We start from the raw sequence: 25,601 nt of genomic DNA, 5'->3' as shown, positions 1-25,601 counted from the left end.
TTGGGGTTGGAAATTCCACCCTCGTTTGACCAGGACACTCCATATTTACAGCAGCTTTACGACCCCCACCTACCCATCGCAAGATTTAATGTCTTACCATCTGCAGTTTTGAAAGGCAGATTCTCGAAAAGACCATACTCTGAAATATATTGCCCTTTTGGCACAAAACAGGTCGCATCCATTACACACGTCTTATTTTATTGTCCATTTTATGCAAAAATATATGATAAGTATCTGGCCTCTTTACTGAAGGAGGGGATTTATCACACTGTCTCTTCCAGGGCGTCTTATCTGCTGAACAATTGTAGTAATGACGTTGTGGAGACTGTGACAAGATTTTTGAGTGACGCTATGAAATTACGTCACCATAGGTTCTAAGAGCCATCTTCGTACCTCATGATGTCTGGACAGTTTTATCCTAAAGTATCTCCTACTATGTTTCATTAACTGTGTTGTGTTCTGATCCATGTATATGATGCACTTTTTATGCTGATAAAGGAGACTGATTGATTGATTGATTGATTGATTGAGTGAAATGTTCTGTATTTCATTCATAATCAGGTATTGAGTCAGAAACAGGAAAGTATGAACAAGGCCCTGCTCAAGTAAATCATTAACACCAGTATTTCTGTAGGTTTAACGCTTAGTTCTGTGATTTTTTAAATTCTCTCTCTTGATTCAACACAGTAGGAGATAGGGTGTTATTTATTTTATGAAATAATGCTGTTTATTCATATCTGAGTAATGGCTAAGTACACTCAGTGACTCTGCAAAAGCAAGGTACATACATTATCAGGTTCTCCTCCCACCTGGTTACCTTGGAGCCTAAAGCGATTGGAGAATATAATCAGCTTGATTGCCCTGGTCCTACCAGTTCATCAGCTGAACAACTTTACAGCATTTGAGCTTCTTCTCTTCTCTTTTTTCAGTCTCTTTTCTGAACCCACCATCCAAGTAGTTTTTTACTTGGAGATTTGTGCCAAGATGTATAGCGGGAACTACGTGAGTACAATTATCCACAGTTTTCAAATTAACCTTTGCTTCTTTTCCCCCAAGAAGCATCAGAAGTGTAGTTTGCTGGTGGGAAATTGGTCAGACAGACTGAAGTCCATCTGCCATCTAGGAGCAGAATAATTTGGTGACTTATTAAAGCCTGCTTTGTTTAATGATGAATATTTATAGCACAATCCTATAAATGCCTACTCAAAAGTAAATCTCACTGAGTTGAACAGGGATTTTTCTAGGGGTGGCAAAGTAAAACACTGAAAGGGGGGAGCAGGTGAATTTCTAATAAAAATGAGAAGAATGGGGTTTATACATTTTCTCTCCTATCTCAAGTTCTATAACTCCTAGAAACTTGCTCTTTAAAAAATAAAAATAAAGCTGACAATCTGCATATTATGGTTCATGGGGGTCAGCAGGGATTATGCCTAGGTAAGTGAGTATAGGATTGTGGTCTTAATTACCTTTAATTATACTGAAAAGACATCTATAAATAACAGTACTATGCGGAATAACATTAATAGCGTTCGACAATTTATTGCTTAATCCATGTATGAGGACAATGATGTCTCTTATAGAGTTCATTATTAATATGGCCAGTAATATTCTTATCCATTCAAAATGCTTTTAGTGTGTGCCTCACAAATTGCTCTGAAAAATCAATAGAAGACTTTCATAGGCACAAATGATCTTTCTCTAGCTATACAACTGAAGGAAAATATTTGCAGTAATTTAACTGACAATCCATTTCCTCGAGGAAATGTACCCTGATCCCGCTTATTTTTCTAGCACCGTATTAGTCATTTTCATTTCTAGTCCATTTCTTTTATATTTGATTACCCAAGTTCAATAATATTTGAATAATTCACATGTTTTGCTTATGGGTCTAGATTAACTAGATTTAGTGCTGCCTTTTAAACACAGCAAATGATTTCATAGTTATGTCCAGAAGGACAGCTAGGGGCTGACTCACTTGTTAAATTGGCTGTTTATTTCCTCTCAAGACCTCTTCTGCATATGATCTAATTATGTGAGCTGTGTAACTTGTGAGCTGGGAAGTAAATAGAAGAGAAGCAACTATGTAGAACTTCACGTGTGATATTGCTTATGTGTAAAGTTGTATCAGCTGAAACAAAGGCTCCATTATAACAAGTGAATCAGATTTCAACCTACTTTCATAAGTAATTCATTTCACACCACAGCATAATAACCATTGCTTGGTTAGTCTTTGGAATGTGGATGGGGTGGAGTCCAAGATCAAATGTACGAAATACTAGGAATGGAAGGTCAAAAAAGACTGTCACACTGTTGCTGGGCTTAACCATCCATGCACTAGCCTTCTCCACAATGCAGACACTGATATTTCACAAACAGGGCACTGGCATTAATAAGTATATCACATCCAATTTCCTGCAGAATAAAAGAAAACAAGTGAGAACTGTAGCAAATCACTGCAGTGTGGAATGCTCCTGTTCAAGGTTCCAGGCAATCAGTTACGGAATGTTCCAGAATATTCCATTCCACCCTCTCTTCCGTTTCTCCACATGCTCGGTCCCCAATCATCCTGTTCAAAAAGAAACTAATTCCAGTTCAAGTTTGTCCTTTTACAAAACAGATTAGTTCCTTTCAGGTTCATCCTCAGCAAAAATAAAAAATCAGTGCTCAGAATGTTACAAACTGCTGTATAGGATCTAAAGGTAAATCAGGTAACTCAGTAATAAGACAGGCAGAATGTCAACAGGTGAAGCTTTTCTCATAATCATGAACCTTCCCCTCTGCAGGGAGGTGGGACTGATTCACATGGTCCGCCCCCACCACTTAATGGATCCAAATGGTTTCCAGAGAGTTGTAGGGGATGTTTTATCCCACGTTGATGGTCTTTCATTGGATGCAACCATATATAATTTAAGAAGCAGGAACTATTTATTGTCTTCCATATGTATTGCACAGAGGGTGGAAATTTCCCTTGGCTCGTTGTTGTTGGTAATTTGCAATAAAGGTGGATCAAAAAGGACCTGTTTGCAAAAGTAGATCTAAATTATAAGTATGAAACAGAGTTTGTTTTAAAATGAATTCCCAGCCGTAAAACATTCCCTCTATGAAAGCGTAACTTCCATTGTTCTTTATCAGAACAGTGACTTACTAAACAAATATTATCAGAAGGCTGTTCATGCTTCAGATTGCAGTTTTTAATCAGAATATTATGTACCACAGAATCATCAGAAGGAAAAAGAACCCACCAGCACAGGTTGGCTGGTTCAACTTGAGAGTCCAGCAGTGCATATCTCGGTAGTGGTGCCCACCCTGAGGAATGCCCTCCCATCAGATGTCAAAGAGAACAACAACTACCAGACTTTTAGAAGACATCTGAAGGCAGCCCTGTTTAGGGAAGCTTTTAATGTTTGATGTATTACAGTATTTTAATATTTTTTTGGAAGCCGTCCAGAGTGGCTGGGGAGGCCCAGCCAGATGGGCGGGGTATAAATAATAAATTATTATTATTATTATTATTATTATTATTATTATTATTATTGGAAGTAACCAGATAATCTTATATGTGCATAGGATGTTTCTTTACCAACATCATGTTTGTGACTGAACTAGACCAGAATGAAAATCTGATTGATTTTTTGCTTTCTGCTAGTATTACATGCATTCAATTTTTTATCCATGGTTAGGAGATTGGTACCAGTTCTTACCTCCCACCCTTTCTCTGGTTAGTAGTAGCTAAGACGTGGCATTTCATCTGCAGTGGCGCTTACCAAGGTAAATTCTAATACTGTTCAGCTTTAATTCGGTTTAACTAGGTTTGCAAAGCAGCTTTCTAACCCTTGGTGCCAGTGCAGACACAGTTCTCTACCATAGTTCACAGTAGCCAGGGAAGTGAGGAGGGATATTGCAGGGGCAAGAAGTGGAGGGATTGTGCAAGCCCACACCTGACTTGGGTAAGAGATGGGTAAGATACTGTTAGTGTTTTATTTAAGGTGGAAAGGTTGCCTACTTTACGTAAGACAAGCCTCTATTAGCCATCAGCTGCATCTGTACAACAGACTGAGTGATCACAGTCTTTCCCACTATGGTGAAATATATTGCATTTCTATTTAAATTTTAGTAAGTCTACAGCTATACATATTTTAAAAATGGCACATGCAACTTTTATACAAATCGGTCTTCATTTGTCTAAAGTTTTGGTAATGCATTTCCTTGGCTTTGGTGGTGCAAAGGTGGTGACCCATGTTTTATCTGCATCAGGACACTGTGGGACAACCTTCATTTCTATCCCCAAAATAAGTGGAAATACAGAACTGGCCCTGTTCTGTTCTATCTGAAATCAACAGCTCACTGGCAACCTTTTTGTTCCACCAATCCTTTTTTATTCCTGTTTTCCAGAAGCTGGTGGCAACAGTGGAGGGAAAAAGCTCAATTGTACAATATTGATTTAAGCACAGGCTCTTACAGTAACTATTTTAGAGTTCAGCATGTATGTGTGAAGGAGGGTGATTATTGGTAATTTTTCTATTTCTTCTTCTTTTGTAGACCGCATTTAGGGTAGCTCGGTAGTCGATTATCCACAGTATTTTGTGATCTGTCTCACAGCAGTTGCAAACACATGTTTTCTATTTTGGGGGAGGAGGAACCTTAGCAACTCTGCAGGTTCTTCCTCACTTTGATTTATGATGTGCTCTCCCATCCTGAAAAATATTTTAGACTAATCTGCAGAAGGAGTTATTGTGATGAGATTGCTGTGTCAAAGCTGCTGGAATCCAGCGATGGCACAAGTATAATGCCGTTTCTAATAATTCACTCTGATCTATGGGGAGGTGTTAGCTGAATATATCGGAGCCTGGTGAGGTATCTTATTCACCAGAGGGTATTTAAGGTCTTATTTCTCTCAAACCTTTACACATTTTTTCTTCTTGCCAAGGATTCTTTATTTCTGTTATCAATATTTTCAAAGCGGTGCTTTGGAAGAATAATTTCAATTCTAAATTGATAATGAATTAGGAAAGTGCCAAAGAGGAAAGAATGTGCATTCTTTTCTAAATCTGATGCTGAAATGCAAGTGGGTTGAGTGGTTTTGTTTCTTTCTTTCAAATGGCTGCACAGGCAACTTATGTACAGAGAAAAACTAAATTATCTTAAATTCAAAGCTTTAAAGCCAACTGGACTCCAAGGTTTACACATTATTATTAGTTTTTATTATTATTTATTATATTTCTACATCACCCTTCATCTGAATATCACAGGTTGGTTTACAAGATAAATACAGCCGTACCTTGGTTCTCAAATGCATTGTGGCTCAAATGTTTTGGCTCCCAAACCCTGCAAACCCGGAAGTGAGTGTTCCAGTTTGCGAACGTTTTTTGGAAGCTAAATGTCTGGTGTGGCTTCCACAGCTTCCGACTTAGTGCAGGAAGTTCGTGCGGTCAATCGGAAGCCACGCCTTGGTTTTTGAACGTTTTCGGAAGTCGAACAGAGTTCTGGAATGGATTACGTTTGAGAACCAAGGTACGACTATACATAAAAACACATAGCACAATAGCAAACAGAAACATTAACCCCCCCACACACAATTTAAAAAGTAATAGATTGTTAATTAGTCAAAGGCCTGGGAGGAAAGGATTTTTTTTTTTGAATTGGCCTGGTGCCTAAAGATATATAACAAAGGCACCAACTGAGCCTCAATGTGAAGAAGAAAAAATTGTTTACCTAGTGGTTATCTCAAAGACAATCTAGGTGTGACAAAGCAGCTCTCCACTTCCGCTCTGTCCCAATAAGAAAAAGTGGCGGTGCCTATTTCAAAAGGAAAATCTATGCTAAAAATGTATGCTTATACAAGATGGCTTGGGACATTCCTTCTCTCCCAGCAGCGTCCTGAATCCCATCTCATGCTGTTCAGGAGGTTTGCTTAATCCTCCTGAGAGCTTTCTGGAGGAGGCAGAAGATTGGAGGGCAGGGAGAAGGGCATTGGCAACCCTTGTATCAACTTCCTTCCACTTGTATTGCAGAGGATCTAAGCCATTGGACTCTACAAGTGTCCCTACTTACCAGGGACGTCCCTGATTTAAAGAAGCCATTCCAATTTGTGATTTGATCCCAGAATGTCCCGCTTTTCCTTAGGCCGTCCCTATTTTCATCGGAAAAATGTTAGAGGGTGTGGTAGGATGTCTCTAGTTTCATTGGAGAAATGTTGGGGGTTTTATGCAATTATTTGACTCCCAAGCTGTCTGAAGGCAATCCTGTATAGGGAAGGTTTTTTTTATTAAAAAAAAAGTTTAATGTATTATTGTGTTTTTATATATGTTGGAAGCTGCACAGAGTGGCTGGGGCAACCCAGTGTGTGGGGTATAAATAGTAAAATTATTATGATGGAATGGGACATCCCTATTTTCACAGGAGAAATGTTAGAGGGCATGAGCCATTATTATTAGCATTGGAGTTTTTATTCCATTCTTCAGTCTAAAAAGGCTCCTAGAGCAGCTTACAATGACTGCTCCCCACATTAAATGGGGGGCGCCCTTTGCGTGGTCATCTGCAGCCCCCTGGACCCTATGTAGCACCATTAGCACCATTAGCACAGGCTTGGCTTGGCCTTCCCCAGGTGGGATACCTGGAGATCTCCGCCTACCTCAGCCAGTTGCCCAACCCCACCTGGGGAGGCGTTGCCAAGGTGATCAGGCCAGGTAGGGGGAGGGACTACCTGTCCACACAATAGGGGGAGGATCTTACTGGGAATCGTCAGTTGGCTCCAGACCCTGATATATAGTGGGAGGGTGGAGTGGGGTTTTTCTCAGAAGGGTAGTAGGAGATGGGAGAGTAGGAGAGTAGCCATCTCCTACTACCCTGCTGAGAAAAACCCCACTCCACCCTCCCACTATATATGACTTCTGTTTCAGTGTATCTGAAGAAGTGTGCATGCACACGAAAGCTTATACTCAGAACAAACTTAGTTGGTCTCTAAGGTGCTCCTAAAAATATTCATGTGATCAAAGTAGTAACTTTTTTCCTTTCCTTTTCTTTTTTTTTAAATAATATTTATTAATAATTTCAGAATTACAGAAAAAAATAAAAAATAAAAAGCAACACTACATGACATAAAAAGAAGAAGAAACGCAAAACATAGAAACCAATACAACAATACAATAAAAAAAAGAAAATATGAAAATATAAAAAAGGAAAAAAGAAAGACACAAATCCCATATAACTTCCATTTGCTTGTTTCGTTGACCTCCTTGCACCTCCCTTTTTGTATTCTAGTTTAGTTAGTTATTTCAGCAAATTCTTTCCATCTTTCTCAATTTTTATTAAATAATTTATCTTAACAATTTAACCTATTAATTAACTCGACAGATCCTTTCCATCTTTCCCCATATTCTGTTATTCAAATTACCTTAATTTATTTAACCTTATCTTACCATAAAATACCTTAAAGCTTGAAACTTAATACTCATTTATACATAACCCTTGATATCATTTCTGCTAGAGTCATATAGTTGATATCATTTCATGCTAGAGTCATATAGTTAAAGCTTGAAACTTAATACTCATTTATACATAACCCTTGATATCATTTCTGCTAGAGTCATATAGTTTCATTCCAACATTTTCCCTAATATTCATTAATTTTAGGCTAATTCCCTAAATAAAAAGTTTTCTTTATAAATTTTCTTCCAATCTTCATCCAACGTCTCTTCTTCCTGGTCTCGGGTCGTGTCAGTCCTTACTGTCCATTCCATCTAGTCCATCAACCTGGAAGCCTTATGTCCGAGGCCCTTAAGTCTCTTCCATGTCCCTTCTGCAGATCATCTTCTTGTTGTTTATACTTGCCCTTTTCCTTGTCTTTTGTTGGTCTCTTTCTTAATTTCTTTCCTTTCTCGTTGAGGAGTAGGTCTCTGGGGCATTCCAACCCAAAGTTATCTCCGTCTCCCTTCATCAAATCAGCCCATTCCCCACAGATCCACTCCCCACAGACATCAATATAATCCAAAAAATATTTGCGAACATATTTCGAAGTCTCTCCAAAGTTAAAAGCCTCCTCAGCTCCAGACTCCCCCTGGCCCACTCCAACTTCAATCTTCAAAAACAACGGCTTATGCTCCTGTGGGGCCTTGGGCCTCTCCATTTGTATTATTTGAGGTGCAACCGCAGCCTCCTCCATTATCTTCTGCACTTGCCCAATCAATACAGGTTCCTGAGTTGGACCCTGGATGATTTCTGTATCACTATTCACTAATTGTTCACAGTTATTGGCCACAAAAGTCATCAAATCCATTTTCTCATTCATCAAATCCATCTTCTCATGCATCTGTTCCAACAAAGCACTTGTCTTGCATAGAGCAAGCAGCAAAACTTCCTTCCAGCTCATATTTAGTCAAGGTCAAAAGGACTAATCCCACGATCTTAATCTCACAGCTGTGGCTGCAGCAACAATTTAGCAAGCTGCCTCTAGAGGAGACAATTTCTATTTGTATCCATCTTTTTAAGGCAAGTCCAACAAAGGAAAATTACTTTCATTTTTTCAGATATTTTGTTTCTTTAGAATGCAAAAGGCAACATTGGAATCAGTTTATTTCTCTTCTTTAGTTCTCTGTCAAAGTATTCCATTCACAGTAAATGAACCTCCCCAACAATTTCTGTCTCTGACACCCCGTTCCCAGGTTAGAGACGGTGGAAACTTATCTTTCTTCACTCCCTCTCCTGCAGGCGTTACACAAAGTCCCCCCCCCCCTTTTCTCCTGCTTCCAAGGGGGTTTCAGTAGTTGTAAATGAAGGAATTTTAGGCTTTTTTTAATGATTTTCCAGGCTTTAGCTTACAAGGTTTTTGCTTCAGTTTATGTACAAAAAGCGGAAGGCGGGCTTCCTGTTTTGAACCTTCCCACTTCGATGTCAAATTAAGATATTTCTTGATCCAATTTTCCGTTTCTACTCACGGGTACTTGTTTTAGATCCAATTGTCCACAGGAAAAAGTCAGCGCTCTCCGGCGATGGCTGTGCGGCTTCACTCCGTGAAAGTAGCAGTCAGTTCGCAGCACCGCGCCGCTCATCCCACTTCACTCCGGAATCCCAAAAAGGGGTTCCCCGTGAGTAGGGGGGCGCTCCAGGTGCCCTGCCGAACCCCACGTTCCCAGGCTTCCTCCGCCTGGGATTTCTAGCGGGTCCCTACCTTCGCCACGGTGGGAAGACCCAGTTTCCACGGAGCTAGTTCCTCCAGTCGGAGGAACTCCACCATTCGCCAATGGCGCTAACCCGGAAGTCCACTTTTTTCCTTTTCAAACTGCAGGTTCAAGAGGCCTGATCTGGACCCTTCCATACATTTAAAATGCAAAGATATGTAGTTCTAGTTTAGGCCTACATTGACCACCAGGGCATTGCTTTTTTAAAAAAAAATAGGTCAATTTAAATAAATAAATAAATAAAATAAAATAAAAAGGCTCACATTTCTTTTCTCTCAACAGATTCAAGGGACAATCTTCCCAGCTCCTACTTTTGACCCTGTTATGGATGCCCAGGTTCTCGGGGGAGCTCTCCAAGGAATGGGTATGCAAATATGTTAACTAACATTCAGAAACAATCCTTTATTCTGAAATTTCTTTAGATTTAATAGATGCACAGATACTAGCACCAAAAGCCAGTGGGAGGGGAGGGCAGAGAACAAATGTTATATATCCGATTATCTAGATCCATTTGAGACCGGTTTCAGGCCCAGGTCTGGCACCAAAACAGCCTTGGCTGCCCTGATTGATATCTCTGCTAGGAGAGAGAGATGGGGAGTAAGACCCTACTGGTTCTCTTTGACCTCTCAGTAGCTTTTGACACCATTGGCCATGGTATTCTTCTGGAGTTTTGCAGGGAGGTGGGATTTGGAGACACTGTGGGTCACTACCAGAAAGTACTAGGATATTGTCACTCAACTCAATGACTTTTGAGTTGTAGGGTTCCACAAGGGTTCATTCTGTCTCCTGTGCTATCTAATATCTATATGAAAACATTGGGAGCTGCCATCTAGATAGCTGGAGCATGGCGTCCTCAGTCTGCTGATAACATGCAGCTCTATCTTTCCATTCCATCGGAATCAGGAGATGATGTGACAATGTTGGACAGGTGACTGGAAGCAGTGATGGACTAGATAAGGGCCAATTGACTAAGACCAATTCCTGATAAGATGGGGGTCCTGGTGTGTGTGTGTGTGTGTGTGTGTGTGTGAGAGAGAGAGAGAGAGAGAGAGAGAGAGAGAGAGAGAGAGAGAGAAGGGTTCCCTGATCTGGAAATAGTATTTTTAACTCTTTGGGGATCTTATAACTCTGGTTTTTAGGTGTTTAGGTTTTAGCTATTTTGTTGTTGATGTGGTTTGGGCTCCTTTGGGAAGAAAGGTGGGAGATGATACAGATACAGATGATACAGATACAGTCCAGCATTATCACTGGGGAGAATTAAGAGTATATTCAGCAGACAAAAAATACTGTGAAAACTTTTTAAGAAAATAAAGGAGAATCCTTTTTTTCACTCCCTGCTTTATGGGGAAAAAACCCAAAAGAGTCTTAATTATATTCAGAAGTATTTTTTAAAAAAGAAAAAACACCAGCTTTAACAAGGAGAAAACAAAGGCTTTCCAAGCTCCTGTCTCGCTATACTCAACACTCCAGATCATTAGTGGTAGGCAAGCTGTCTTCTAGGAAAATGTGCCTGTCCATAATGATCTTGTCTTATCGATAAGCTACTGAAACTCCTGAAAAAGTTCTGACATCCTCCAGGATTGCCCAGAACAGTTTTTAAATCACTGCTTTTAAGTTATCATTTTAGTACTAAACCCCAATCATAAGCCAGAAACCATACACATTCTTCTTCTCTTTTTAGAATTGGGTTCTCAAAGCACGGAGCATTACTCAGAGGCTACTGTGAAGGAAACAGAAAATAAAAGAGCTCCTGTATTTATTATACAATCCCTTTGCACACATATATATGTAGTTTCAATCAGTAATCCAATTGTAAGTAGCCATAAAAACTGGAGCTCAGTAACATTAAAATAAAGATTTAAACAGTATCTGAAGGATGTAAACACAAGGGTCAGATATAAATCTTTACGCAATGACGAGCTCTTGTTCCATGAAAGCCATTATCCATTCTCTTGATGTGCTCATGTCCATTGCCCTTGAGAGATATGGCAATGCATCTGATAATGCTAACTATTTGTCAGTGGCACACCAGCAAGTCACAGGCACATAAGTACTTTAAATACCACTGGGGATTGTAAATGCCAATGGGATATTCATTTGTTGATATTTTTTCTGCAGGAAATGCAATTAACACAGTGGAATAAAGCACAGCAACCACTGCCCAGTGCCAATAACACTGGCATGATAAACAAGTAACTGCTCCCTAATCTAATAATTATATTTTCTTTCTCTTAAAGATTGTGATAAAGACGTTCTAATTAATATTCTAACGCAGCGCTGCAATGCTCAGAGACTCATGATTGCCGAGGCTTACAGGAACATGTATGGCAGGGTAGGTTTTGATCATTTTGTTCACAACTATAGTTTTCAGTCTCCTGTTCCTATCACTGTTACTGGTTTTATATATATTTTTCTGGTGTATCCAGAAGTACTGCCATCTCATTTGTTGGCTACATGTGAATGAAGAACTATTTGCTTCACGGTCATCATAGGAACTTCAGGTCTGTGGGCTAATAAAGTTCTTATTCCATTTCTCCATCACTTTGACCGTGTCCTGTTTTTGATCCAGCAGAAGACTTACCTTCATGGGTCATGTCTACTGGGATGAAGTCTATATGCCAGAATATAAAAAGCACCAGTTTAGGTGAACCAGAGTTCTTGTAGTGGTTAGATTGTCAGACTAAGACCTGGGAGAGACAAGTGTTCAAGTTCCCTTTCAGCAATGAAGCTCAGTGGATGACTTTGGGCCAGTCACTGCCTCTCAGCCTAACCTACCTCACAGGGTTATTGTGGGTATTAAATGAGGAGGGGAACCATGCATTTCACCTTGAACTTTTTGAGCATCTTGGATTTAAAAAAATGGAGATATAAATGCAATAATAAGAATAAGAATAATGGAATCTATTCTCTCTCTCCCCTTTGAACAAAATGTGCATACAAACATACACCTGATGCTATTTCAACCTTTTTTTTTTACAACTTTCCAAAAATCTTCTCATGCAATATGGGATGCTACTGCTCAAGAAACACTACTGCAAAGCACCTTTGAGTTACAGATCTCCTTGGCCCCAAGAATGAGCATGTGGAGGTCATTAGGACATGTGAAGAGCTCTGCTGGATCAGGCCAGTGGACCATCTAGTCCAAATCCTGTTTTCACAATGGCCAACCAGATACTGATGGGAAGCACACAAGCAGAACCTGAGCATAACAATACCCTCCCCAGCTACAATTCTCAGCAACTGGTATTCAGAATCTTACTGCCTCCAACAGTAGAGGCAGAGTACAGCAGTCCTGGATAGTAGCTATTCATAGCCTTAGCCTCCATAAATGTGTCCAATTCGCTTAAAAAACCATCCAAGTTGGTGGCCACCAGTATCTGTTGCCGATGTGAATTCCATAGTTCAACTACATGCTGTGTGAAGAAGTACTTGTTTTTGTCTGTCCTGAAATCCAACATCCAAGACTTAGTGGATGGCAGCATGGTGGGAGGCCCTTGCAAACTCTTTCTGAAGGAGCTAATTGGGTGTGTTGAGACATGATGCTAAACTATGGCTTGGCATTATGTGAATGAGTTTTGGACATGTCCAAACCCTTCTGGTTAGCATTAACCTTGGTTTAAGGAAACATGTCATAAAACCCTGGTTTGTTCCCTAAACCAGTAAGAACAGTTCCATGTCTGAATTAGATCATGTGATTTATCTAGGGCTGGGTTGGACAGTGGGCAGCCATGGTGTTTTAGCACGGGAAATGTTCTTTTTAAATGAAATCCTCCAAAAAAGGGTTTACTCTCACCTAAAACAGATTGTCTGGGCCTCTTCATCCTTAATGTAACAATCACATTTGCTGGTAAATATCCTTAAATGGGAAGTGTGGAAACTTAAAGGAAAAGCCTTTCCTCCATAATGCTTCTGCTGGTTCTATAGTACCTAATATTCTGTTGAGATATTACCTCAGAGGACAGCCAAAGATCACCAAAGTGGAGGACAGGAAATGCCACTTGAATTAGCTTGCCATCATAGGGCCATTTCTGTGGATGATATGATTAGCATGAGAATTTGTGTAAGCCATTTCCAGCAGGGCTATAAAGCAGGCTATAAGTATCCTAAATAAATGTGTGTGTGCGTGGCAAATGTGATTGTCAGATAAAATTTCGTGCAAGCCAGAACCTTTATCCAAGTATCAGCTGTTATATCAGGTATCAGGACTGGGAAAATCCTGATGCCACACTACACCCACCTATGAGATGATCTCATAGTCTTTATGTGCAGGGAGAAAGAAGTGCACTGTATGACTGCATCAAGGGACCAGGATCACTGTCCTGTCTGCTGACTGATATCCATGGGTCCATGTAAGACACCCTTGAGCCAACAAAGGCTGACACATCTCAGAACAGTTGCAGAGAAGCTAAAAGAGCTATAAGGCTGTTGCTTTCAGTTCTAAGATCATTAATGAGGAAGTTGAAAACGCTGGCACTATAATGAATTGCAAATTGCAAAATGAATTTTAAAAAAGCAAAAACAGATGCAAGTTGAAGCACATAGTTCCACTGAGACACATATTTCCATTAAAACATCCAAACTGGTTCTCTCATTTAGACCTAAGCACAAACTTCTCTGAGATGCCTTCTTACAATTACCCTATGCTTATTTCTCATAACCGAGATAATTAGAAAATGTTAATAATGACAATTCAGAGTTAGTTGTCTTGTCTTATTTTTCACTGCTCTTCTCCATTTACCCTAGTTCTAATTGCAGGGGGTAATTTTTAATTAGTCTCCATTTGTATTATTAATCAATTCCTACAGGCATGCTGTCAGCAGCAAATGTCTTAATGAATTAATTTCTATTCCACATGTGATTTAGTGGCTGTCAAATGTATCTAATGTGCATTCAGCAAAGATTACATATTGTTTCTTCATCATAAATTCATTTTTAATTTGTATGTCTCTTTCCTCATTGCTGCTCTGCCTGCTATGTTAATTATATTCACTGGGCCTGTGGTTACCTTTAATTATTCGCCTTCTGAGAGCAGCTTTTGCATTAGCCGTGCTGTATTTCATTCATAGTTTATATTACCCCTTTATTGCTAGATCCCTTGGTAATGAAAGTAATCATACACAATTCACAAAGAAACACTTAAAGCCAAGTTGCACTGGAGGACACATCCCCTTGTGTTTTGATTCAGTCAATCAAAATCTAGACCTTGAATTGGTGATCAAAGCAAAATAAAGGCTGGTAAATTGAAGGAAAGACAATATGCTCCTACCCAGTAAATATGATGCATCTATGGATGGAGGCTGAGTGAGGAATCAGCTGCTGAAAGAAGTACCATACATGCAAAGAATGGTAAATATCTGGTATAAAAGGACTGTATACACAGTGAGCCCTTCTAGAGTTGTACTACACCAGGGGTGTGGGTGTCTGCCTCCTTTAACAGATGGTCATCGCACCAGCTGTGGTAGCACCAAGCAGGGTGTGAAGAACAAACCTTCCAACAGGTGATAGGCACTGATATAGTTGATCATGCCAATTTTTGTACAATATCCACAGCTACACATGAAGTAATTTTAATGGGGGCTTGGGCATTCTGGGAATAGTGCTACAACACACACACACACACACACACACACACACACACACAAATTCCATACCCTCCAAGCATCCTGATTTTCCAGGGCCAGCCCTCTCATTACAGAAGCCATTCAGGTTTCTGATTTGATCCTGAAATATTCCTTTTTTCATTTTTCCTCCACATCTCAGAGAACAATTAAAAGTGGTGCATGTAGGTACAAAAATGGAGTCCTGTTTACACTGAAAAGAAAAACCTTGCACTAGATGAAGGAAAAGGTGAAGGCCTTCCTATAATTTTGAAGGAAAAGGTCACCAATCCACTTTAAATTCTGTAATTGCAATGCTTCAGCAGCCAACCATTTCTTAGGAAACATGGGGGGTGTTGAATCCTTTATTTACAAGTGGAGTTGATTTGCAAATGGAGCCTGACACTGTCTACTCAGAAGGAAGCCTTACTGTATTCAGTGGAGCTTACCCCCAGGTAACTGAGTCAAGACTGGGCAGCTTTCACTGCAATCCAAAGCATTTTTACTCGGAACTAAGTTCAAAAGGATTTACTCTCTGGTATGTTCCTGATCATTCTCACAGTTTCCGTTGTTGTTGAGGGTAAGTGGTTTTCTACTTGGTATGTTCAGTGTGACAAAGCTGCAGAACGCCTCCTCACTATTACTAAGATTGTACAGTACACATGATTATTTCATCACTCATATACAGTAAATGAATTTGCACTGAGAAATGCAGGATGTGCAGGATAACGAAAGATCACTTTCTTTTCCCAAGGATTTACTACTGGACCTGAAAGAAACTCTCTCGGGTCATTTCAAGGAAGTTATGGTTGGCCTGATGTATCCGCCTGCATCATATGACGCCCATGAACTCTGGCATGCTATGAAGGTACTTGTTGAACCCTTGTAGACATTTTTATATAGTTTATTTATTGAGATTTGGCTACAGACCATAAGGTTAGGATTTTATTATTGAATCTGGAGTGAATATATCAATATTAAGTCCAGGTTACCTAGCAGCAGGGGTGGACTTTGGTTTTTCAGATTTTAGCAGTGCCCTATGTGAGGTTGAAATTCAAGGGCCTCTATCTCTTGCCTTCTCTTCTGCTCCATTCACTATGTCACAGTTGTTACACCCTAAGACGCCCTCTAGGCTTGGCACCTAGTGCAGCAGACCCAGCTGAGCTGCCTCTGATAGCAAACCACCTCTCCCTTGGACAGACCAAGCTGATCACTAAGATCTTCCAAGGAGACCCTGCTTGTCATTCCACAACCCGCAGATTGTCTCTTAATGGTAATGTGAAAGATCTTCTTGATGAAAACCCCCAATCTCTAGAATGCCCTCCCTGGCATAAGACAGAGATAGTAATTACTAGGGCTGGGCAATATATCGTTATATCACCCAAAACCACTTTGAAGTTCACATTGTGATAATTGTTTCATAATATTTGAGCTGGCAATTTAGTGTGAATCACAATGTGTGTAAGGGCTAGGCAATATCTGGTTTTCAACATCACAATAACTCAACAGCTAAACATTGCAATGTTATCAGCAGCTAAACCTCACAATATCACCAGCTAAACATTGCAGTCTACCACAATGTCTGAAATAAAGATGGAACTATACAGAGGTGAACAGGACAATATCCTGGCAACTGCTACAACTTAGAGGTCTATCCTGGCAAATGATACTACTTAGGGGTCTTTTTACCTAGCTCTTAGATACTTTTATTGAATAGTATTGTTTGTACTTTTTATGTAAACTGCTTAGAGATTATTAATATATCAAGTAGTATAAGCATTTTATAAATAAATAAAATGGGAGAAAATATGTACATGATAACTGGGAATTCCACAGATTTTAGGTATATATTTAATCATTTAATTTGACTAAAAAGCATGGGACAAACTTGTGTATCACTATAAACAAGGACCATAAACCAGAACAAAAGCAGCTGATTGTTCATCACAAATTAATTTTTATGGCCAACATGTGGAACTAATAGCTACTATTGTCCTGCTATTATCTCCAATTCTGCACACAAACATACCCATTGCAACTGTCAATGGTGAAGCTATTTCTACATGGACTCAAACCTTGTTCCCATAATGGTTTGCCTAAGCATGAAATAGCCACATTGCCTGGTCCCCTGCATATTTATTCAGAATTTCAGTGAGATGACTCATTCTCAGATAAGTGCACCTGGGGTTCCAGTCTTAGCATAGCAGCATGCTACCAAGCTTCATGTGTGCAACTGGGACAATACACAGTAACAAAGCAGAGCACACTATCACTGCTTCACAAGCCTGATCTTCTTCCATACTTGCTGCAGAGAGACTTCTTCAGCCCAAATTTAATCCATCTGAACTGGCGAAGCAGGGAGAAAGCACTCTACTACATCAACCCAATCTAGATTGCTTTCTTCCTCAGTGGTCACCTCAAGGCAATTATGGAGGAAGCAGAACAGGACAGATTAAGGAGATGGCAAGTCAGTGAGATGAAAAAGGGTGTCCAAGGGAGAGTGCCATGGACCAGATTCAGAGACCTGGAAGTCTGGATTGGACCCATGGGCTGCAGGTTCCAGATACCTTTTTTGACTGTTTCATAAGGACACCATAATACTGGCACACTTCATTTGGAGCTGAAATATCACTAATATTAGTGCAGCTTATCTCATTTTCCACCTTTTTTATCGAAGGAATGGCAATGCTTAAATTCAAAATGTCACAGGCTTAGGCAGTCCAATGCTCAGTGACCAATGCACTGCTAAAAAGCAATGAGATTTTTCAAATCACTGCTTTTCAGGAAAACAAGAACTTGAGGAAAAACATGGCATGCTGTATTTATTCTAAATAAATGGATTTGTAACCACTGTTTATACTAGCAATGTTTTTTTCTGCTTTGACATAGGGGGCTGGCACAGAGGAGAATTGCCTCATTGACATATTAGCCTCGAGATCAAATGGAGAGATCTTCCAGATGAAGGAGGCCTACCTAATGCGTAATAATCCCCATTGTTTCCTGCAAAAATGTACAGTTGCAGCTGCAATCTAGAAGAGGCTAAATGCCTAATTATATTACAAGCCCACATGCTTCCTGCTACTTTTGTCATTGGTTTCCCCGCAAAATCCTGGGAATTGTACTTTGAAGAGGTGCTGACAGGATTCCACACATACACACACACCAGAAAAACTACAGTCATTATTATTCTTAAACTACTTTTGAGGCTGCAATCCTATATATACTTACTTGGGAGTAAGCCTCCGTGAATACAGTTGTTCTTACATCCAAGCAAACACCATAGGATTAAGCGGTCACCCTGTAGCACATGTAAGCTTTAAATATGCCTCTATTTTCCAAACCAACCAGTTCTTCCTTGCTTTAAAAAAATAGGTGTTTGGAGAGGGGGTGGCTTGCGTAGGCAACAAAGTGCAATAGCAACACCTTTCTTACTCCATCCCTTAATTAAGATGTGTTTTAGAAATAAAATGCACAGCTCTACTTTATTTCTCTGAAAATTTATATGCAGTAAAATGAGGGTTCTGATAACCATTGGGCATGATCGTGAGCCAGTGTGGTGCAGTGGTTAAGAGCGGTAGATTCGTAATCTGGTGAACTAGGTTCGCATCCTGGCTCCTCCACATGCAGCTGCTGGGTGACCTTGGGCTAATCACACTTCTCTGAAGTGTCTCAGCCCCACTCACCTCACAGAGTGTTTGTTGTGGGGGAGGAAGGGAAAGGAGAATGTTAACCGCTTTGAGACTCCTTCGGGTAGTGATAAAGCGGGGATATCAAATCCAAACTTTTCTTCAACTCCATGTTTAATACTAAGCATAACTAAAACAACACGATTATTCTGTGGCCACAAGGAGCTTTTTGTTATCCTACTAATTTCCCTCATTGAAGATGTGGGGAAGGACCAGACCACGAATCATTTGTTAAGTAAAAAGGTGGCATTATTATGTCATTAGAGCAGGATCTCAATACTATTCCACATTGGAACAAAAAACAATTTTAAAAATTGCATAAAATTTGGTTATAATTAATTCATATACATTATATGAATATATTTTTGTATCTTTGAGTTCCTATGTTTACTTTGTAGAATGCCTCCTAATCAGGGTGTAGCATGTAGAGAACCAGTATTTCCCATTAATAAAATGAAGATATTATGCTTCACACAGTGTCATTTTAGGGACTCTTTTTGCAGTTGCTGTTTGAGAACGTACTTTGCTTACTATGCTAAGTCTCTTCTGCAGCATAGTTATCATGATAATTATTATTTACCTGCTTGGTGTAGAATATTCACACCCTTCCAGTCCATCTCCTGTTCCCAATATCCTTATATTAGAGACAAATTAATTTCCTCCAAGTTGTGCAGCTCAGTGGGTTTCCACATTGACTTGCTTGCCAAGAAACCTTCTATCCCTCCAACAGAACCTCTGTGTCCCAAAGGATTCAATGAAATGGTCCATAGTGCACAGCCAGCTCACAAGAGCCTGGTCATCATTTCACACAAATTAATTGTGCATGCACACAAAAGCACACACACACACACACACACACACACCCTGCAGATGCACCTTGCAAGGGGTAATTGTGCAAGTTGTTTCTCAGCGAAGCGAAGCTGCCATTACTGCTCTTCTCGCAGCAGGATTGCTTTTATTCTTGAATTCTTTGTCCTAGTGAAATTATTTACCTTTTCAGTGTTAAGCACCTTGTGTCACGGCTACAGTCTAGCCAGTAGAGAATTCTTTAGCCTTTTGAAAGGCATTGATTGGACATCTTTTGACATGTGAAATATCAGCTTTTACTCATACGTAGTTGAAATGCATTTATTGTGTTCTTCCTAGAATATGACAGTGACCTTCTTCAAGATATTGATTCTGAGACCTCTGGACACTTTAGGGATACACTTATGAACCTTGCTCAGGTATAGTTTGCATAATTATTTGAAGAATTGCATGGTTAAAAAGGCAAAAATATTTGTGTTGTCCTGTGTTGATTGGAATTTTTAAAATGAACTTTTGTAGAATGAATAGGGGAGAATTCTTTCTGAATTTTCATCTACAACTTATTTTTTATTTATTTAGAAGATTTCTATCCTGCCTGTCAGTCCTAATGATCCTCGAGGTGGCTTACACTGTCTCTGTAATACACACTTCTTTGGCCACGTGAAATCTCTTGTTTCTAATTGCAGAAGCAGAACTCACCACTCACCTTATTTCAAATGGTATATTCACAAGGTATCTGCGGTCTAGTTCACACTGATGCCATCCCACTCCCTCTGTAATTTCCTGATTCACAGTAAGCCAAAGTCTGCCATTGCATCTGAATCAGTAAACTATGGTTTGCACTTGACCTCCAGACACAAAATGGAAGTTATGCTTTCAATATATATTCCAGTTCTGGCTTGAAAGGCAAGCACTAGCCAGATATTGTGAATTTGGATGAGAAACTATGGCTTGTACTAAGTAAGGGGCAGAAATCAGAGTGCATGAGGGGTGCAGGGGGGGGATGTAACACTAAAGCTTCATGTAACACTAAAACATGGTTTGCATGTCATAGGTGGGTGTTTAATCAGATGTGCTGTTGTCTGTAAAATGAAAATGAAAGATAGGGTGGACAGTGTTTAAAATAACCAGGTTTAGGGGATGGTAAGAGTGCATATATGAATGCATGTATCCATGGTTCAATATTGAAAGCTGTGTGCAGTGCCCTCATCTGAGTAGCTACAACTAGCTCCATGTCAAATTAAAGCGATAAATGGGCTTCCAGGGCAAGGGGTATAGCACACTACCATAATCACCACAAATTCTCACTTCAAGTTATTTATTTCCAGGGAACGAGACAAGAAGGGTATGCAGATCCTGTTATGGCTGCTCAGGATGCTATGGTATCCAACAATTTTCAAAATTAGTTTGAAAAGTTGTTTGATGTAATCGCCTCCCGCTCACCGTTGTTCTTCTAATGATCTAGGTCATATGGGAAGCCTGCCAGCAAAAAACTGGAGAACACAAGAACATGCTGCAGATGATTCTGTGCAACAAGAGCTACCAGCAGTTGTGGATGGGTAATTCCTTTTCATCACGGCTTCACTGTGTCAATCTGTAACAGAAAGAGTCATACAGCACTTGACATGCCCAAACGCTAGTATTCCCAGAAATCAGCTAACTTGGTTTAATTCAAACGGATTGCATTTGAAGGCCAATTAATACATATGAATGCATATTTCACTGAGGACAAGGCTATCGAAGGCTGCCAGCCATGATGGCTATGTTCTAGCTCCATCGTTGAATTGGGCTTTGCCTCTGAACGCCAGTCATGCACAAGTCCTGTTTGCAGGCTTTGCAAGGAATCTGGTTGGCCATTGTGAGAACAAGCCGGTGGTCTAGATGGGCCTTTGGCCTGATCCAGCAAAGCTTTTCTTACTTTCTTATGAAGCAGCTTCCCCCCCCCCCATGCCCAAACACATCTTCCGATAAGTGGGCTGACCTAGATGGACCACAATGCCAAATGGGTCCATTGCCCAATGCACACACTTTTTTGCTGTGCTGAACTGATAGCCATGTACAGAAGGAACATATCTGAAACAACACCATTGTATAAAAGAGCCAGAGAATAGACTGGGTAGAATCTATCATACTGATGTTCTCACCTTGGCCAAATAAGTTGCAAGTGGCAATGGCTACTATAGTTGCTACATACAGCGTACACGCCTAGTTGTTGGGATCTGTCTGTCTTGGGAGACAGTGGAGGAGTGTGCCTTTCAGGGTGAAGTCAAACTGTTGGAAGGTTGCAGTGCCTGCTGTGGCTGTAGAGACTGATACAAAAGAGACATGTTTTGTTGCAATGGGGGCAGATGAAGGCTATTATTATTCTTTTCTCAGTTTAAGCAGTAGTGATTGTCAAAGCACATTCCTTGGCAAAGAGGCCAATATTTTTTTCAAATTATTGAATACTGTATTAGATCTTTATTTTAAAATCTTCAAACTGTCGGTGAACTGGAGCCCTAATATTCCAATTCATTTATTAAAATTAACTGAGAAAAAACTAACTCCTCACCAGCCATATATTTTCTTAAGTTTTCCAGGAGTTTCAGAATATCTCTGGACAAGATATAGTAGATGCCATTAATCAATGTTATGATGGATACTTTCAGGAACTACTGGTTGCAATAGGTAACAAAATATTTATAAATTTCACTATACTATGCTATTACTTTTATGTTTTAATATCCTTTATATCATCCCTTTCTTAAAGTGACACATTTTGTATTTATGCAATACATTACCATATATACAAAAATGAAAAAAATGAAATGCAATCTGGGAAAAGCACTATGTTCATTTAAAATAACACTGCAATAAGCTCTCTAACCTACCAGCTACTATTCGCCTGGAGAAAATTGCTGCTCACTCTGAATGAGCAGATAATTGTACTTGTGTTTTATTGCTATTGCTACAGATTTCCTGCACCACGTTCAGGAAGTCTAGATCTTCACTCAGTGAAACTATTGACAATGGTTAAAGCTTTTTAGACTCCAGTTTAAATACAGCTTTTCTATGGAATTGGTCTTGTTGACATCTGAAGAGACCATTTCGAACTGTAAAATATTTAATGAAATAGATGGCACAAAGACAATTAATTGCCTGCAGCCTTTGAAACTTCTAGTGAGTAATTATGTTGCTAGCCCCACTAGAAGATTGGAAAACAAAACATTTTAAGGCCAACACTGTTCATGATGCTGGAGTGTCATAGAGCTAACTATAAACTATGGCATTTTAAGTCACTTCAGACATCAGCGTTCATTCTGTTTGTTTCTTCCATTCGAACCCATTCACCACCAACTGTCAGAAAAACATATCCACAAAAGGTGGAAAGAAATGAATGGGCTCATACCACCCAAGACACAGCTAATGATTATTAATGTCAAATTTGTTTCAATTTTTAAGTTTGTAACATTGTTGTCTGATTTCCCCCTCAGTTCTGTGTGTCAGAGACAAAGCTTCCTATTTTGCATATAGACTTTACAATGCGATTCACGTGAGTATTCGCGTAATTTGAGAAACACAATTTTGCTATTATTTAGTTTGTATGTGGCCCCATTCTCCTCTAAAGAAGTTGTAATCCTCAGTTTTAAAGTGCTGCTTCCTAGCTTTAGGGCTTTCTCATAATCACAATCATGTCAATCACAAATCCCAAACAATCCACCTTGTAGTGACAAATGCAAATGCAACCCAACAACACTTTTCCAAAAATGGTTCGGGATACAAATTACTGCCAGGTTTACAACCTAATGCTAAATGTTTCTACTCAGAAATAAGTTTGGTGGGACATAGATGGCACCCACACCATACATTTATGAACATTTATGGCACTTCAACAGTAATGACTTTCCCCAAAGAATACTTAGGATTGTAATCTTAAACCCTGTTAGTTACATCTGGGAGCAGGTGGCACTGTGGTCTAAACCACTGAGCCTCTTGGGCTTGCTGATCAGAAGGTCAGCAGTTCAAATCCGCAAGACAGGGTGAGCTCCTGTTACTCTGTCCCAGCTTCTGCCAACCTACTGTAGCAGTTCAAAAGCACACCAGTGCAAGTAGATAAATAGGTACCACCGGGACAGGAAGATTAACAGCATTTCCATATGCTCAAGCACTCATCATGGTGTCCTGTTGTGCCAGAAGCGGTTTAGTTATGCTGGCCACATGACCCAGAAAGCTGTCTGTGTTCAAATGCCGGCTGCCTCAGCCTGAAAGTGAGATGAGTACCACAACCCCATAGTCACCTTTGACTGGACTTAACCATCCAGAGGTCCTTTACCTTTTTACTTTTTACATCTGGGAATATGGGACCGTACATTTAACCAACACTCATTGAAGTGCAGTTCTTTCCAGCATCCCATATGCTCAGGGTAAACACGTGAAGTGGGGAACCTTCTCTAGTTATACATCTTAGAAGCCTGGAAGAACCTGCTGCAGATTATTTCTCTGAATAGGTGAGAATGTAGAAGGAGCCAGGTGACAACAGGGGCAGTGCTAAAGGCAGAGTTTTAGCCCTTCACATGAGTAATGACTAAAGGAGCCTTAAGGGCCATGCTATTTAAACAAGGCAACATTGGTAGGGATGGAAGAGCTGGTGTCAAAAAGTGACTGCATCAGAAATTTTCCATAGCCAATTGCTTAGAAGACTCTCCACCAGAGATTTTTAAGCAGAGGTTGAATAGCCACCTGTCAAAGATTCTTTAGTTGTGATTCCCGCATTGCAGGGGTTGGACTCAATGACCCTTGGGGTCCCTTCCAACGCTACAATTCTGTGATTCTGTATGCATCTTCAACTGAAAACAAATCTTTGCCATCAGTTGAAACGGCACTATTCAGTGTGGACTGAGACTCCCTCTGGTGTACAAACCTGAAATAACAATTGAGGAGGTGCCATCATGCAATAAATCGTCTGCTCTGTGGTTTGAAAAATAACCTGGACACTGTCAGATGCACTATTTTATATATAGACTTCATTTGCATTCAGAACAGCTAAAGTGCCAGCATATGGCAACAGGATAATAAGCCCCTATACACACCAAAGAACCCTAAATACTACATATTTCATTGGCCAATTAGCACTTCACTCCTGACTGGGCCTTGTTGCAGGAAAGTCAGCCCATCATTTCAAAAAGCTCTTACTTCCAAACAGTGTCCAATTTAATTTCTGAATAGACATCCCAAGGAACTTTCCCTTTCTTTTGAGAGTTGATCAGTGGGGCTGGGAAGAGTTGCTTCTTGAGATTTCAAGGAGCAGGGTGGAGCCTTTCCCACCAGCAGATCAACTCAATTTACCTGTTTTATTTTTAAACATCTATTCAATTTAATTTCCTGAGAATAAGCATTGCTTCCTCAAGTAATTATTGAGGAATTCGCACAAGAACCTTTTGGGAGAAGGACTGACCACAAAGTATCGTTTGTTCCTCTTTCTCCCAGAGGACAGCTGGGTAGTAAAGAGACACACTTGGGGACAAAGACAAAGTCAGTCCATGGGGCAGCTGCAAGTACTTTGTGTTCACGTATAAAGCAAGGTTTGTTTTGGTGTTTTTACCACGAAAAGAAGTGTGTGGGTGAAGGAAGGTAAACCTTGTTCCTTCCCTTACTTGAACTCACTGTCATCTAATGTATGAGCAATTTTCTCCCTGACTCACTCACTTCCAGTATGGGATGGAAGAAAATTGCTTGAAAAAATAGAACAAACAGGTGGGGAAAATGAACTGTTTCATCTACTCACACAGTATCATGGGAGGAGGACATTTACACCACTTTGTATGTTAACAGTGAGGCCTCTATATTTTTTCAATTATTATTTTATTTATTTATTTATTCATTCATACATACATACATACATACCCCACACACTCTGGGTGGCTCCCAATTGAATATTTAAAACATGATACAGCATTAAACATTAAAAACTTCCCTAAACAAATTCCCTAAATAAATGCTCAAGGTGGATTAAAATATACCGCACACACGTGTAGCCTCACAAATACCCTTTGTAATAGGTTACAATAAGAGACAGTGACTTGCTCAGAAAAAAACTAGGTGCGCTTCATGGCCAGATTCCTTGTGCCTTCCTGAGATCTATGGGCCACAGATGCCGAAAGGCATTTTAAAATGCCAACAAGGCAGCAATTTGCATATATTTCCGAATTCAAAGTTGCTGTTCTCCTCTTCTCCAGTTTACTGCTCCAGTTAGATCTTCAAGTGAGCTGTTAACATTTGCACACACCCTGCAAAGGATGGGCAGGAAAAGTACAATGGTGAGAAGTTACAGCTGTATCCCAATTAAAGTAAATTGC

At 39.9% G+C, this 25,601-nt stretch overlaps 1 protein-coding gene across 1 annotated transcript in view; it reads left to right on the top strand.

The window, feature by feature from the left end:
- Positions 1 to 845: 845 nt before the first annotated feature.
- Positions 846 to 25,601, top strand: part of ANXA10 (annexin A10) — a 30,003-nt gene continuing 5,247 nt past the window's right edge. Inside the window, exons 1-10 of the mRNA XM_081021762.1 lie at positions 846 to 1,002; positions 9,459 to 9,540; positions 11,414 to 11,508; positions 15,528 to 15,641; positions 17,663 to 17,753; positions 19,606 to 19,685; positions 20,595 to 20,648; positions 20,732 to 20,825; positions 21,838 to 21,933; positions 22,740 to 22,798. Coding sequence (XP_080877888.1) covers positions 985 to 1,002; positions 9,459 to 9,540; positions 11,414 to 11,508; positions 15,528 to 15,641; positions 17,663 to 17,753; positions 19,606 to 19,685; positions 20,595 to 20,648; positions 20,732 to 20,825; positions 21,838 to 21,933; positions 22,740 to 22,798 — 783 coding nt within the window. The 5' untranslated portion in view covers positions 846 to 984. The remainder of the gene's footprint in view (positions 1,003 to 9,458; positions 9,541 to 11,413; positions 11,509 to 15,527; positions 15,642 to 17,662; positions 17,754 to 19,605; positions 19,686 to 20,594; positions 20,649 to 20,731; positions 20,826 to 21,837; positions 21,934 to 22,739; positions 22,799 to 25,601) is intronic.

Source organism: Podarcis pityusensis (genome assembly GCF_964106645.2).
Source record: "Podarcis pityusensis genome assembly, chromosome: 9".
In the NCBI taxonomy this organism is placed as follows: Eukaryota; Metazoa; Chordata; class Lepidosauria; order Squamata; family Lacertidae; genus Podarcis; species Podarcis pityusensis.
Note: the sequence above shows the minus strand (reverse complement) of the source record. Positions and strands in the feature narration are given on the sequence as shown.